Below are 15111 nucleotides of genomic sequence, written 5' to 3'. Positions count from 1 at the left end.
TGTTTTAATGACTGAATTCAAAATCTAATGCATAGGGCTCAAGAAAGCGATCGTTTAACTGTTTGAGTATTTGGGTTTAAATTATTGTAGTCCGTTATATTCCATCGATGACAATAGAAGATGGTCGCGCAATGTCGTGGATTGACTGAAATTAGACATTAACACTGTTAGATGCCAGATCAGCAGTCTAGAGGTCAAGTGTTCACACGTAAGACCGAAGATGTTAGGTCAGATCCCCGCGTACAAAATCGTAGACGTGCACTGTAGGAGAGCTCCATACAAAGAATTTACCGGAACATTGGATATTCACTGATATTGTTTATGGCCAAAGAGAATTAACCTTCAGTGTGAATAAATTCACACTCATATTACTGATGTTATGTGGCAATAACTTTATATAATTTATATCCAAAAACTAATCATAAGCCTTGGAAAACTAATAGATCTACTTAGGTCACTTAATTCAAAAAGATATAATCACTTTCAGTGAAATGATTTTTACTTATACAGGAACACCTGCTAATGACCTATATGGTAATCAAAGATACTTTCAGATTTGAATATGGGTGTTGAAACTGATCTATGAGGATAGTGTTTGAATGTTTAAAATTTCAAAGAAAAAAAACATTACCAATCATTTCAGCTTAGCACTAAACCATTTTCTTGGAATTTCTTTTACAATCCATCTGTCTTAGACTAGTTTAAACTTGTAAAATGAATGTATGTTTTGCTTTGTCAAAAACAATGTATGCGTTTATTTATGCTGTACAAATAGGTAGGATGCTTACCGCTTTCTGAAGGCCAGATGAAACATCGATAATTATGCAAACCATACCGAAACATGTAAAAATCAGAATAAATATTTGTGGGTTCGAGTCCCACGTGAGGAATCATGGATTTGCACTACTTACTAAACAGTCCCAAACTAGAACGAAATGGCCGTCTAGTGCTTCCAGGTGGTCTAGCTTAGATCAACTCATGAATTCAACTGGAAATGGCTCTATTAAGAACTGAATTTCGTTGTGTTGCGCCTATCGTCCGATTCCCATAGTGATATATACGTTTCATATACGCAAGACTAATCAGCTATAAGAGTGAGAGGACAATGAACATATAGGAGGCTTTATTAGTTGACATGAATCGAGATATGTACACAAACTTTTTCAAGAATAAAATTACGTGTATCTCATATCATTAAGTCAGATTAATAATAAGCACGTATATGTGTCAGACGTATAAATAAGTTAAACCTTAACCAAAATCATGTAACCGTCAACAAATTCTAAATTTAATCAGTTTAACAAATATCAAATTATTATATATAGTTGAAATCATGAGTCAATGGAGGCTAGATCACTCTAGAAAATCTGGAAGCACTGGACGGCCGTTTCATCCTACTGTGGGACTCCTCAGCAGTGAGCATCCACGATCCCGCCTCGAGAGCGAGATTCGAACCCAGGACCTACCAGTCTTGCGCCAAAGCACTTGACCGATAGACCACTGAGCCGGCGTCCAGCGGTGTTAATGTCTAACTTCAACCAATTGACGAAGTTGAGCAACTAACCAAAAACAAAAAACTTGCAGTTTACATATATATTTTTCTTTACAATGGGCTAAGCGAACAAATGAAAATGCAGATACTATTTAACAATGTATGGAAAAGAACTTTGCACAATAGAAAGGAATGGAAAGAATAACAATGAAAATAATTGATACTATAAACCAGAAGATGATATACAGATGGACTATATAACATATATGATCAACAAATCATATAGAATTAAGAGGAAATAACAGTGAAATAGAATGAGAGCCATAAATAAGTCATGTTGACAAGTGTGTGTGTGTGTGTGTGAAAGTGAACATAAATACATAGTACATACAATATGACTTTTACATGATAGGTCAATGTTTTTTTATTAGGTTGTATAATTAGAGAGCGAAAGAGAGAAACCACAAACCAGAACCACAACAATAGCTCTGACTGTATTCTTTTTCTCAGGTAATCAAGAGGAAAAAAGTACGGATTCTTCTTAGATCACTGGTTATTAGGTTACCCTGACTGCATGAAAGTTATTAATGTACAATAGATAAATAAATAATTATTTATTACCCTTTTTTTAGTTTAGGTCGAAAAGAAGATGGTAATATTGCAATTTATCACTTATTACTACCACTAATACTACTATTGTTGTTACTACTCTGTGACGATGAATGAGGTTGTTCATTTCCAACAGAGTTTACAACACCACCTGAAATACATGTTCGTAACGACTGAAAAACAGTTGGTGATACACTACGTTGTGTCCCAGTACGTGAAGCATTAAGAATGCTAGAAACAGATGGATTATTTGAAGAAACGTTTAGTGTAGCAACACGTCCAAGAAACATACTTGTTGTAGATGCACCACCAACCACATTCGATGATAAACGAGTTCCATGTTGTGTTACTGGGACAGGTATAACTGAACCACTTGTACCACTAACACCGGTAGTTGAGAATGTTCGTACAAATGTTGGTTGAACAATAGAACCACGAAGCTGAAAAAAGCCATAAACAACGATGAAAACATGTAGAATACATGAAACTAAATATAGTTAACGAAAACTATTCCGAACATGTACGGAATATATATTGTCAATACTTTTATATATTTAGTGCCTAGTTTCTATCAAACTACCCATAGAAACTACTTATTAAACCATGAATAATGATAATTTTGTCAATAAAAACAATTTATAACTTACAGCATTATTTCTAGGACGAAGAATTTGTGGTATATGTGTAACAGATGATGAATAATTATTTGATGCACCAGAAATTACAGCAATATTCGATGGTGTAGTAAGAACACCATGTCCAGATGAAGAACCAGATGTTTGTGTACTGGACAAAAATTGTGGACGTTGATGTATATAAAAGTTAGATTGTCCTGTTGTAGAAGAGGAATTCGGAAGTTTTGTAACTTGTGTGTTTAGATATGTACCAGTGAATGGAGTGGTTGATAAACTTTGTGAAATACTAGACAATGCAGGATTCAATCGACAAGTTTGAAGTCCACTGGTTGATTGATTACTTAAACCAATTCCGGTGAATGTAGCAGAACGTCGGAGAACGGTAGGTGTGGATGAAACAATTGTCTATATGATGAATAAAATGAGAAAAGTTAATATCTGTTTGAAACAATAATAACTATTCGTTCAGTGATGGAAAATACAGAATTATTTTCATCACACGAAACGTAGTCATCAGTATAGGGGTTTGTGGAAATCCCTAAATGCTATTGAGATTACAAACCAATCAAAGTTGAAGAGCTATTGAAAATCAGGAAGCACTTGACAGCTTTTTATTTTAAAACCGAACTTCGGTAGTGAGTATGCACGACCCCACCAGAAATAGATGTCAAAACATTCAGATTTCGCAGCTAACGTTTAATGTTTAGACCATTGAGATGCCATTCTATGGTTTACATATCTAACCTCTAATTATTCTCAATATTACGCAATCATGTACCATTGTCTTCAGTGAGTAACTACCTCATATCCAATATGGTCACGACTTTTCACTAGAACTCCAGGAATTATTTCACGAAATCAGTCACTAGTGATTATATGATGATTATCAGTATAGGGGTTAGTGGAGAATGTTGAGTGTTATTGAGACTGTGGATGAGAACTGATGAAGAGTCCGATACTAGAGTGAAACAGCTACTCAGTGTTTTCTGGCTTCTAATGGTTGTTGAACTAACTTAAGCTGGTCTGCGATCTTAATAAAAATGTAGTCTGCATTTTCTATGTTGAATAATATAACAAGGTGAATAAAATTAACCCAATCATCAAAATGAATAGAAATGATGTTTACCAGGATTTAATTAAATGTATAGAGTGAAAACTAGATAAACTTACTTGAACGTTAAGTGATCGTGGATTTGTTGATGTACGCCAGTTGCCAGGAATTAAAATACTACCAGAATTCAAATCTACACTTCTTGTACTTCCACTGTCATCTGTTAATGATGATGATACTGATGCAACTGCTCCTGACGATATTACATGATGAGTGCCAGTTAGATGAGGTGCATTAACAATTGATGCACCTGAAGTTAAATGGGTAAGACGACCAACTGAAGAATTTAATAATGTTTGTCGAGGTTGGAATTGATAATGACCAACTGATGATGATGAAGTATTCTGTGTACCAAGTAAACGATGTGGTTGTTGCTGTTGATTGGTAAATGATAAAACAGAACCTGATGGTGTAACGGTACTAGGACAGAATCCAGAACGAATTGGTAACTTTACGTGAAAAAAAAATGTAGAATATGGAATTATCAAGTTACGAATATTATAAATATAACTGATTTTTAAAAATGTTCAGTGTATGCATGTGAAGGTAATACACACAAATATAGATGTCTGAGAATAAGCAAACTCATGTAATGATCAAGAAAAAATAAAAAACCGAACTAAAATTAATCTCTATGGTTCACTTTCATCTTCTTCATCTGTTATTGAAGAACCAATCAGTAGCAACGTAGAAACTAGTACGTATATACATCGATTCAAGTTGTTTTAACCAATTAGCATAGAGAGAGGAAATAGTCAGGTCAAATCCCAGAATAGTAGAGATAGTAACAGTATGAGTGGTGATTGAAAAGATTAAGCATCGAGGATACGATTCGAAAAACATACATACATTAGTGAGATAACAAAAGTTAAGAAAAATTGAGAACCTTATAATTTAGGGGAAGGCAACGAATTAATGAACCTGTGCTATTACAAACGATTTTTAGACATGTCACTCAAAGTTTCTAACCATTAGTTACGATAATCACACAAACTCCAACCAGATAGTCTACACCTAGTAATATTGCTCAATCTAATTTTCAATGAATTCATGGACTGATGCCATGTGTTTGGTGCGGTTGATGATCAACTGCTTCATCTGGTGTGTAATTCTACATAGAATTTTATATATATATATATATATATATATATATATATATAATTAAAGCACTCAACACAAAAGAAAACATACCATAACACTACTTCCTCGATGAGAGACAGATTATGCGCAAAAGACAATTGTGCATTTGTTCGTCCATTTAAAAATGATGAAGTTGTAGGCAAAGAACTAGAAGTAGTTGAACAACTAAGAAGATTAAATGTGGATATTGTCGATTCACTACCACTAGTAAGACCAGAATATGAGTAAGTAGATGTCTTATATACATGATCCGATGATGATGATGATGCTGATAATGATGATGGATGTGATGTGTGAGAATGTAGACAAACATTTTCAGTTTGTTGTGAATTCGATAAATCTGACGAATTATCCCCTTGAAAAATTCCAACTGTGGAATTTGTTGAATTCGAATTATTTGTTGATAATGATGAAGAAGTAGTAGTAGTTGATAAGTTAACAACTTGATTAGCAGTTGATAAGGTTTCAGCACGTTGGCGAGCTTCACGTTCTTCTTTATTTTTAATTACCATTGCAGGTGTAATTAATGTATCCGGATTGATATTATGCTCCTATTCATTTGTTCGTTTTTTATTATTGATAATAACAGAAAAATATACGTAGAGGCTTTAAATTGTTTAGGTATTACATCAATTGTAAATGTTATCGTTGAAAATCACTCCTTCAAACTTAAGAAAAAGAAAATTCACTAACTTTCCAAAATATCTCTACAACAAAAGCTTTCATCAATGTAAGAAATAAGGACTGAGGTTATCTGCCCCCAAATGCCCTGGTACGCCTGAGAGTGAGGAGAGTCCGCTCTCCCTCTCGAAATGCTCTCACATGTCCACGCGTATTTAGCCTCTGTCAGGGGATTCCTACGCACTGCCTCCTCAACGCAAGAGTGTTGTTTATGAAATTGAGAAGACGAAAACCGAATGTCCGGCGCCTTAACCGGGTTGGTGGACATGGAGGGTCCACCTAGGGGAGTTGGAAAACCCTCATTCCAAACCAATGGTGTACATAGATTCCATTATCCTGAAGCAACAAATGGTGCATGAATCAATCGTTGGTCGCCGGCTACCATGGGACTGCATCTCCTCATGATGCTCCGCTGTCTTGTGGATTGTATCTGTAGGTTAAAGGCTCAGGGCGTGGCCCCCTAAGAAAACCACCAGCTCCGGTTTTGGCGCCTAGGCAGTATTCTGTCCCTCATACGAATAGAATGATTTGTGTGGCCCATATATAGTTGGTGCCTCATTGAATCAATGTTTTTGTTTAAATAAAATAAATTTCTGTTAACTATTAGTTGCAGTGGTACAAGGTCACTTAATATATCATTTCATTATATTCTAAAAATGTTTCATAATATAGGAATGATAGATTATTTACAAGTGACAGTCAACTGTATAAGAAAGTCTCAGATAAATACATTGTTGTAGAGATAACTGTCAAATTCGAAACAGTGATTACAAAATCTCTAATTATCAGATGACGATTTGTGAGAAATTACAATTGCACTGGTATTAATTAATATTATAAGACAGAGACGATAGTTCAGAGAAAACAGAAAAAATCCTTTTATACTACTTATTAACTTTAATCAAAACATATAAAAAAAATTTCAACACAAAGAATATTACTACTCATAAATCAATTATGTATTACATATACTATTTGATTATGCTTAACGTTGTGGACGGTCGAAAGATTACCTATGTTATGTAGTACGGTACCAACAACATCTCAGATGGCATCGTGGTCTCACTTGCGCGGTGTGACCCTCCCAACAGTTGGCAATGAAGACGTCAATGTACTGATAGGGTGCAATGTACCTGAGGCACATGAGATGAAAAAGAAGACAGTGGGAAAATCTGACGAACCAAAATCTGGCATGCAACGCATAGCTTCCTAGGGAGTGTTTTATGAGATGAGACTGTTGGCTCAGAGGTATGAAGCACCTAAGTAAAGTGTTACTTCCCAGATGTCTCGTACCAGAATCGTACAAACCACTGACTACTCAGATTCATTGCTTTGCCGATGCCTCGGAATTTGCATATGGTGTTGTGGCGTATGCTCGTTTTAAAGATGTCTCTTGTTCTTTTCTATTAGCTGAGTCCAGGGTTGCCCCACTGAAACTTATAACCATTCCTAGAATGGAATTGACAGCTGCTGTACTATGTGCTAAGATTGGAAAACACGTGGAACAACAACTGCGTATCCCTATCTCTTCTGTCACTTATTGGACGGATTCATTAATCGTCCTTCATTGTATAAGAAATACAACCAAAAGATTTGAGAGATTCGTAAGCAATAGATTAACAACGATTCACGAACTATCTACAGCAAGTCAATGAAGATATGTTAAAAGTAAACAGAATCCTACGGATTATGCTTCGTGCGGATTGTCGTTAGACGATAACGTTAAACTAAATGAGTGGATTCGTAGACTGAACTTTTTATAGCAGAACGAAAGTGGATGGCCAAATCCAGGTGAAGAGGAGAACCGTGTTTTTGTCGATTTGTTTACAGAAGAATTAGGCAAGACGCCAGCATCAATACTCGGACAACCGCACAATATGCTAGAAATCTAATTAATTAGAGTGAATTAGGTAAGTAAAACACATCTAACTATAGAAAGCCTACATCAAACACAAACACGTTAATATCACTTCACGTCAGTAGGCTTTTGGGAAGTAATCTACATTCTGATCGATGCTTTATAGCGTATGTGGAGAACTAGACAATTTTTGTAATTAAATTGAAACGATCATAAAAGACTCACTAATTACAGGTAGATGGGTCTGAATCGTAGTATTAAAAAAAAAGAAGAAAAAAAGTGATCTGCATATGTGCACAAAACATAAAACTAACTTGAAGTGCAGCAATATGTGTGGGATTCTTTTGAATAATTGGACCACTATGAACAACACCTGTAGTGGACCCAGAAGCTGAATTTAGATCAGCAGTAGTAATATTGGGATTTTGACTTTGACCATGATCATATGTCATATGATGACGATAACGATGATGTGTTAATAAAGCAGGAGTATTAGATATAGTGGAATGACCTGTTAGACTATGAGAGGAAAGTTGCCCAGAGTTAGATGCATGATGAATATTATAATGTGTAGTGGATGTACCAGTACCACTAACACTAACATTAGTATTTGTATTCGGATGATATCCTAAAGCTGATGAGGCAGTTGATGATAATGACGATGATGTATTTCCTACAGTTCCTCCTCCACTAGTACTACTATTGCTACTACCACCACCGACAACACAAGTTCTACGTGATCCAGATGAACGATAAATAGGAGGGATTTGGACAGACGGCACAGATAATGTATCTCGAATAGCTTTGCGTAAAAATGATGCTTGACTATCTTCAGCAAATTTCAAAGCATGAATGATTGGTGATAAATGCGCTGATATATTGTTACTGGAGTCAGTAGTAATATTAGTATGATTGGTATCGTTACGGTCAAGTGATAACATTAGATTGAGCCATGCTTGTAAATGCTACATAAAAGAATCATGAACAAACGAAAAAGTTAAGTTTTTTGGAAGTTATCACATTTAATAAGCACATTTTTGGGTATAAGATTGTGATTTACACTTGTTTTCTATTTTATAGTTAATGACACTCTATTCAGATGGTCAAAGCGAATTATATGGGACAATTTGAATGCTTTCATGGCTAGACTGTATGATTAAAAAAAAACAAAGATCTAACTATTAAAGCCCAACAGATGGTCATTACTATTACGCTTAATATTTTATATTCGATAGTGTCTCCTTGAAAATTTCAAATTGATCCAGTATTATTTATTACTGATCGACCAAATGAGCTTTATGCTACGTGACCGATAATCCGAATCAAACGTATTTCAGTCGAGCCAACTGAGCACAGAAACACTGCAATCAATTTACTAATATGGAAGGATATGTAGAGGAATTTAGCTCATCCAAAAATATTCTCACGAGTTCTAATACTGTTACTATATGGTTCAAACTGTATATTCTAGTCGGAGTATTTTAGAACGAAATCCATGAATAAATTAAACAGGAGAAAGATTATAAAAATAGGTCTCCTGACATATTTATTAAATTGCTGTAGTTCATCTACAGTTGTTCATAATAATACATTCTGGAAACGATTATCGATACGATTAATTCGATACACGTTTGTAGGTTCCTTGCGTAAATTACTTATTTGGACATCTCTTTCAGTTCAGTTTTATTCTATCAACAACGTAAAAAATAACCTCGTTATAAAAGTAGTGTAGTTAGAGCTTTTGAGTTTTAAAACAATAACACTTCAATACCAGCAAGATAGTTGGGAACAGTATTCCAGATGTTTCAACTTACAGAAGAATCCATTGATTGAATATTGCGTATCCAAAGAGCGTGATGCGTCGTCTGATAATATACTGTGGTTGGTTGAACTACATTAGTGTTTGAGTCGTTTTCTTATCTCACTTAGATTATCACTATTTATGATATTAATTTCTAGCCTATCCTTCACAACATAGTGAATTCCTCCTATTGTGTTGATGTGGTGTCAAGAAAATTGAACAGTCACACCTGTATTAGATTCTACACTGTTAATAATAACTGGTTGACTGATTCTCTAATCACTAATACTTGTTAATGTCGTCGAGAGAAAAACCGACACTCCCATAATTTACAAACTCTTATTAAAAGTTCAAACAACTGAAGCCCACAGTCAGTAATGATAATGATAAACTAATTATATAAATTTATCCGCTTTAAAAATGAAATCTAGTAACAGTTTAAATAGTAACAAGAACACTGGAGAAACTGATAGATAAATGTGAATTCTACTATTGATGAGTATTCGGTAGGCATTAACCAGATGTTTTGGTAAACTATGCGAAAAAAATAAAGCTTACAAAGGCGAGAATGTAATGATATAGGAAACAATCCAATAAATATTTTATTGACAGTCTCTCTTCTTTCTGAAACACTAGTTTCTGTGTTATGATTTATGGTTCCGTCAAATAATACGTGACAACACCATTAGTCAGAATACCGATTTCTATTACCTTGTCCATGAGCTAACTAATGATACGCCAACCAACACCAATAATCCTACTTTCTGAATAATAAACATGGATATCAACACATGAAAGATATTGCTACTAAGATACATAATCAACACAAGGATATTTACCTGATAAAATAGATAACCTCTGCATCGATTCAGAGCGGCAGCCACAGATGCGGTTGATGTAGCAGCACTGCCACCAGCAGCAACACCACTTGGATTTCCACTGCCTCCGACACTACCACCTCCAGCACCAAACACAGATCCTGACGCTCCACTTACGTTATTGCAGAATTGAGAAGTCCCACCAACACTGCCAGGAATAACAGACGAAGATGTGGCGGCTGCAGCGGCGGCGGCAGCAGCAGCAGCTACAGCGGCACTTTTCATCTTACTTTTTACTTTTCGGCTACTTGGACCATGATGATGTAGGCTAGAAATCGGATTTACTGTGAATGAAATACGTAGAGAGAGAATTGAGAGATTGAAGTAGATTTTAATATTGACTTCACATATCATTTTGTCGATAAATTACAAAGGTAAAAATAAAAACTAGTAGATTTGACCGGAAACTATCAAATAATCCCATGATCAAGATTGAAAAAAGTGAGAAATGTAACCACTGAAGTATGTACATATCTTTAAAAATAGAATAATAAGAGAGTAATTGATCAAATATTTACTAGTTAACATGTAGTTTTATCTCTACTATCATCCCAACGACTTCGACATCAGTTTTTAGTTGTCGACACTGTGATTGGAGAAAAAAATCAGGCATTTATAATATATCGTCGTAGTATGAAGGATGACTACATACGACTGGAATCTATCGGTCAATTACAACTCCCCCGTCGAGATCCTAGAGATAATGTAACTCAGTGGTTCAGAAGCCACCAGACAGAGCTCAGGATACAAACCGGCAGAGATGCTTGTATGTCCGGTCATGCGATTGGTTAGTGGATGCGGACAGATGTTTGGGTGTGTATTAACCTCATGTATTTCCGTAAACTTGTTAATCTTCATAAAATGCTATACATCGGTCATGTATGTATTGTATTCTTCATCGGTTCTGTTCTGAAGTGAACGGTCGGGTTTAAAATGGCAAGGGAATAAGTTATTGTGCCTAACTGTATAAAAAAACATTCATCGATTAAATATTAATAAAAGCTCCATATCCTGTAGACATACAATTTTTAATTTATATGCGCGTTGCTTGAATTACCATCGGTCGATTATTGCTTTCAAAATCGAAGTATACCGTAAAACTTAAATAAAATTACTGAATAAAGCCACTAAGTGAATAGGAATTGAATTAGATTTAAAGAAAGTTAGGAAGTAACTGAGCATTCTAATGTCAAATTGTATGAAGATTTGTATAACCATAAAGATACCCAATCTATGAATATTTTTATAAGATCAAAGTCATTTTAACGGACACTCCTTTGAAAAGTACCATTGAAGACTAATTTAATGATTATTAAGTGGAATTGTGAAGACCATCTCATTATTTAACTTTGATATATCACCCTTTCTCCCAAACAGTAGCTCTAGTCTTATTGATCTATTTCAAAACATAAACAGAAAGCTCCCGACAAAAATTCAGAAGGATAAAAAATAAACTTTTAGATAACAAGAGAAAAAAGGATATGTGTTATATCCCGTAGAGATTGATGAATAGTAACTTTGAGGACTATTTGTGGACTAACGTGATATGTATATTTCCTATTGTATAATTGTTAAGTAACTAAACTATTCTTATTCGTGTCCCTTTTATTATGAGCTTTATTTTGACCTATAGACTATTATTATGCGATTTACCATTCTTGAGTCATATCTAGTCTATTGATTACTGTTCCCCCTATTCACATCCACATTTGACCAAATCTTGTACAAATGTTATTTTCTATTTTATGATAAAATGTGGTCAGTTTGTTTGGTATATAAACTCAGTATGTTTGAGAATAAAGAGTCATATATTGCAGGGGTTGTTATTGGTGCTCTGAACTTAACTGGCTGGGTTAGGCAGATAACAGGACTGATAAGTACTCAAGACTGTTCATAAGGCTTTTGTGTATCATTGGGCGATCAATAAAATTAACTGGTCTCTAATTGGGTGGTCGTATAACGTTCATATATAAACAAGGCACGCATTCAAACGATATAACAATATGAAATAGAACCCTATGGAAAACTAATACATAAAAATTAAAATAGTTACCTGATATTGAATGTGATAAATCATCTGGATTAAATGTAAAAGGATTATTTATTGAACATCCTCCTCCATTAATCCCACTATTATTATTATTATTACTATTAGATAATGTTGTTGATGATGATGATGATGATGATGATGTAGTTATATTTGCAGAGGATACAATATTTTGCATTTTAAAATGAACTAATAAACATTGTCGAGCACCACGATAACTTCGATTAGGAAGATAATTATTTAAGAAAAATTCAGCAAAACGATAATTTGGTGTAGATGTAGATAGATTAGAATTGGAATTATTAATTTCAAAGTTTAATTCTTGTAATTTTGTGATACACTAAAAGAATAAAAGAATTAAATGTAAATATTTTATAATTGACAGTTAATATATATCAGAATAGTTTGATATGTATGTCAAACAAAACGAAACAATACTGTAGTTTTTTTCATAGTTGAAATCATGAGTTAATTGAAGATAGACCGCCGTGGAAAACCTGGAGACACTGGACAGCCATTTCGTCCTATTATGAGACTCCTCAGCAGTGCACATCCACGATCCCACCCCGCGAGCGAGATTCGAACCCAGGACCTATCAGGTTTTCCATGGTGGTCTAGCTTCAATTGACTCATGATTTCAACTATATAAAATTACTAAAATTTCCAGAAAATCCCCTTCTGATAATAATATAGAATTATTTATAGACGACAGTAAAAGGTACTATTTTATTTAAACAAAATTAGTAACATCATCAACAATAGGGTGACAAATGTTTTCCTTATAATTAAATACAAAGAATAATTGAAAACAGTCGACAAAAGTCATAACAACAACAACTTACTAAGTATAATGCAGCTTCTTCATAAATCAACCAATCAGGAGGTTTACCAACGTATAACTGATTAGCCATTTGTGTTACATTATTTAACTGACCTGCATTATTGGTTGATGGTGATGAATTATTATTTACAGATAGAATGGATGTTGTCCCACTAGTGCCACCGCCACCTCCGACAGGATATTTCAATGGATGACACTGTGAATTATTAGTTGCTTGCTGTAAGAGAATTAAAAGCAAAAACCACAATAAATGATTTCGATACACACTTGGTAGGCATATAAAATTAGGAACAAGCTGAAGTTCTAGGAATTAATTTAAGAAAAATTTGAGAACTTATGTGGAGAGGGTATGGTATTTAACAGAAACAGTGAAATAGTTTGACAGAGCACTGAAAACACTTATTCTTTTCACCTCCAGCTCAGAGTTTCGATGTTAATTATACATATTACTTACTGATAATCAGTAGCTTACATCATTATTATTCATTTTTGAACATGAAGTTTATAAAATTTCTGTTTCGTGCTCTAAGCATGAACATGAATTCATGACTTTCAATTTATTTATCATTAAAACTGTATTCTCACAATATCCTTACTAATTTGTTTCCATTTTTTGTGATTTTACTAATCATCAGTTTCTTTGTACCAATCTCCATATTTAGTGAGTATAGTGCCTGTTCTAATTTGTTGCCTGACATTGACGAATTGAATATACCAATAGATATTACTTAGTTTGTCGTATCTTTCTTTTGTACATTACACTTAGATTACTTGTGCATGAAACACTTCCTCTCTGATGGAACTGGATGAATCGAATCAATTCAGTTATTGGCATCATGTATAATTTTAATCAGAAATACAGTGGAAATCTTAACGGTTCTAGAACAGAACAATACAGGTTACCAGAGATTATCACCAGTGGACTTGAACTTTAGACATAATATATAGATAATACAATCAATAGTTTTATAAAACATAAAATTTACATATGATATATACCATATAATTTTGAAGTGAAGATGAAAGATGTCGTCCAGATAAACTATTCACTGGTCCAACATGACCAGTTGTATATCCATAACGAGCCAGAATAGATGGGTTAGTCAAGACTGAACTCCATGAACTATTAAAGGCAGCTGCTGCCATAACAGTATTTGATAAATGTTGATGATTATGATCAGAATATCCACTGGATACAGCATTCACATGCTGTTGTTGTTGAAGTAAGTGGGCGCCAGCGGCTAAAGAAGCTACTGCTGCAACCGTTGCAACGTCTGAACCTGATCCGATATTTGTGTTATTTATACGACGAAGTCGATGAATACGAGCATTAGTAACTGCTTTATTATAAGATGCTCGTGGAATATGTAATTTTAAAGTAGCCGAATTTCCACTAGTATTACCTATTGATGAATGTAGTGATAGAACAATTGAATTATTTGTATATATATTTGTACTGGATGAAATAGGAGAAAGAGATACTGTATTATTTCCAGTGGAACATGTTGATGAAATAGTGACTCCGACAGACGAAAGGTCGCGTGAATGTGATTGTTGGAAACCAACCATTCGACCATCTTGACTTCGAGCTTCATTTTCGATAGAAGCTAAAAACAAAACAAAAATTTGTTCATGTATGAAGGCGACCAAAACGTATTTTGGGTAAAACACACTAATCATATAAAACAAATTATAATTGATGGGATGCACAATGATTTAAATGTAAGCAAGTCACATTAAAAGCTAAAAATGAGTGAAATCGTCGAACCCTATAATTTGAGTGACACAACACGCAATCATCAACCGTTGTATCGGGAATGTAAATATTATATACTTCATTTCATATATATTGAATGTGAAGCAACCAAGTTATCGATGAATAAATGGTTGATGTAATAAAACAAACAATCACATAAAAACATGATCAGGATTTGTTACTCTTTAAAGTTGAAGGCATCAATTAAAATAGAATCAGACAGAACTAATTGAAAAAATGGAAAATACGATTGTTTTCTTTT

General features: G+C 34.2%; 1 protein-coding gene across 1 annotated transcript in view; it reads right to left on the bottom strand.

Annotated features, from left to right (window-relative positions):
• Nucleotides 1-2121: 2121 nt before the first annotated feature.
• Nucleotides 2122-15111, bottom strand: part of Smp_148830 (hypothetical protein) — a gene marked incomplete at its 5' end in the record, with an annotated part of 49899 nt that continues 36909 nt past the window's right edge. Inside the window, 10 exons of the mRNA XM_018791166.1 lie at nt 2122-2541; nt 2749-3141; nt 3907-4296; nt 5047-5223; nt 5299-5538; nt 7841-8491; nt 10167-10489; nt 12259-12592; nt 13095-13310; nt 14093-14700. Coding sequence (XP_018645679.1) covers nt 2161-2541; nt 2749-3141; nt 3907-4296; nt 5047-5223; nt 5299-5538; nt 7841-8491; nt 10167-10489; nt 12259-12592; nt 13095-13310; nt 14093-14700 — 3713 coding nt within the window. The 3' untranslated portion in view covers nt 2122-2160. The remainder of the gene's footprint in view (nt 2542-2748; nt 3142-3906; nt 4297-5046; nt 5224-5298; nt 5539-7840; nt 8492-10166; nt 10490-12258; nt 12593-13094; nt 13311-14092; nt 14701-15111) is intronic.

Source organism: Schistosoma mansoni (genome assembly GCF_000237925.1).
Source record: "Schistosoma mansoni, WGS project CABG00000000 data, chromosome 4 unplaced supercontig 0032, strain Puerto Rico, whole genome shotgun sequence".
Classification (NCBI taxonomy): Eukaryota; Metazoa; Platyhelminthes; class Trematoda; order Strigeidida; family Schistosomatidae; genus Schistosoma; species Schistosoma mansoni.
The sequence above is the reverse complement of the archived record's forward strand: the minus strand, read 5'-3'. Positions and strand labels throughout refer to the sequence as shown.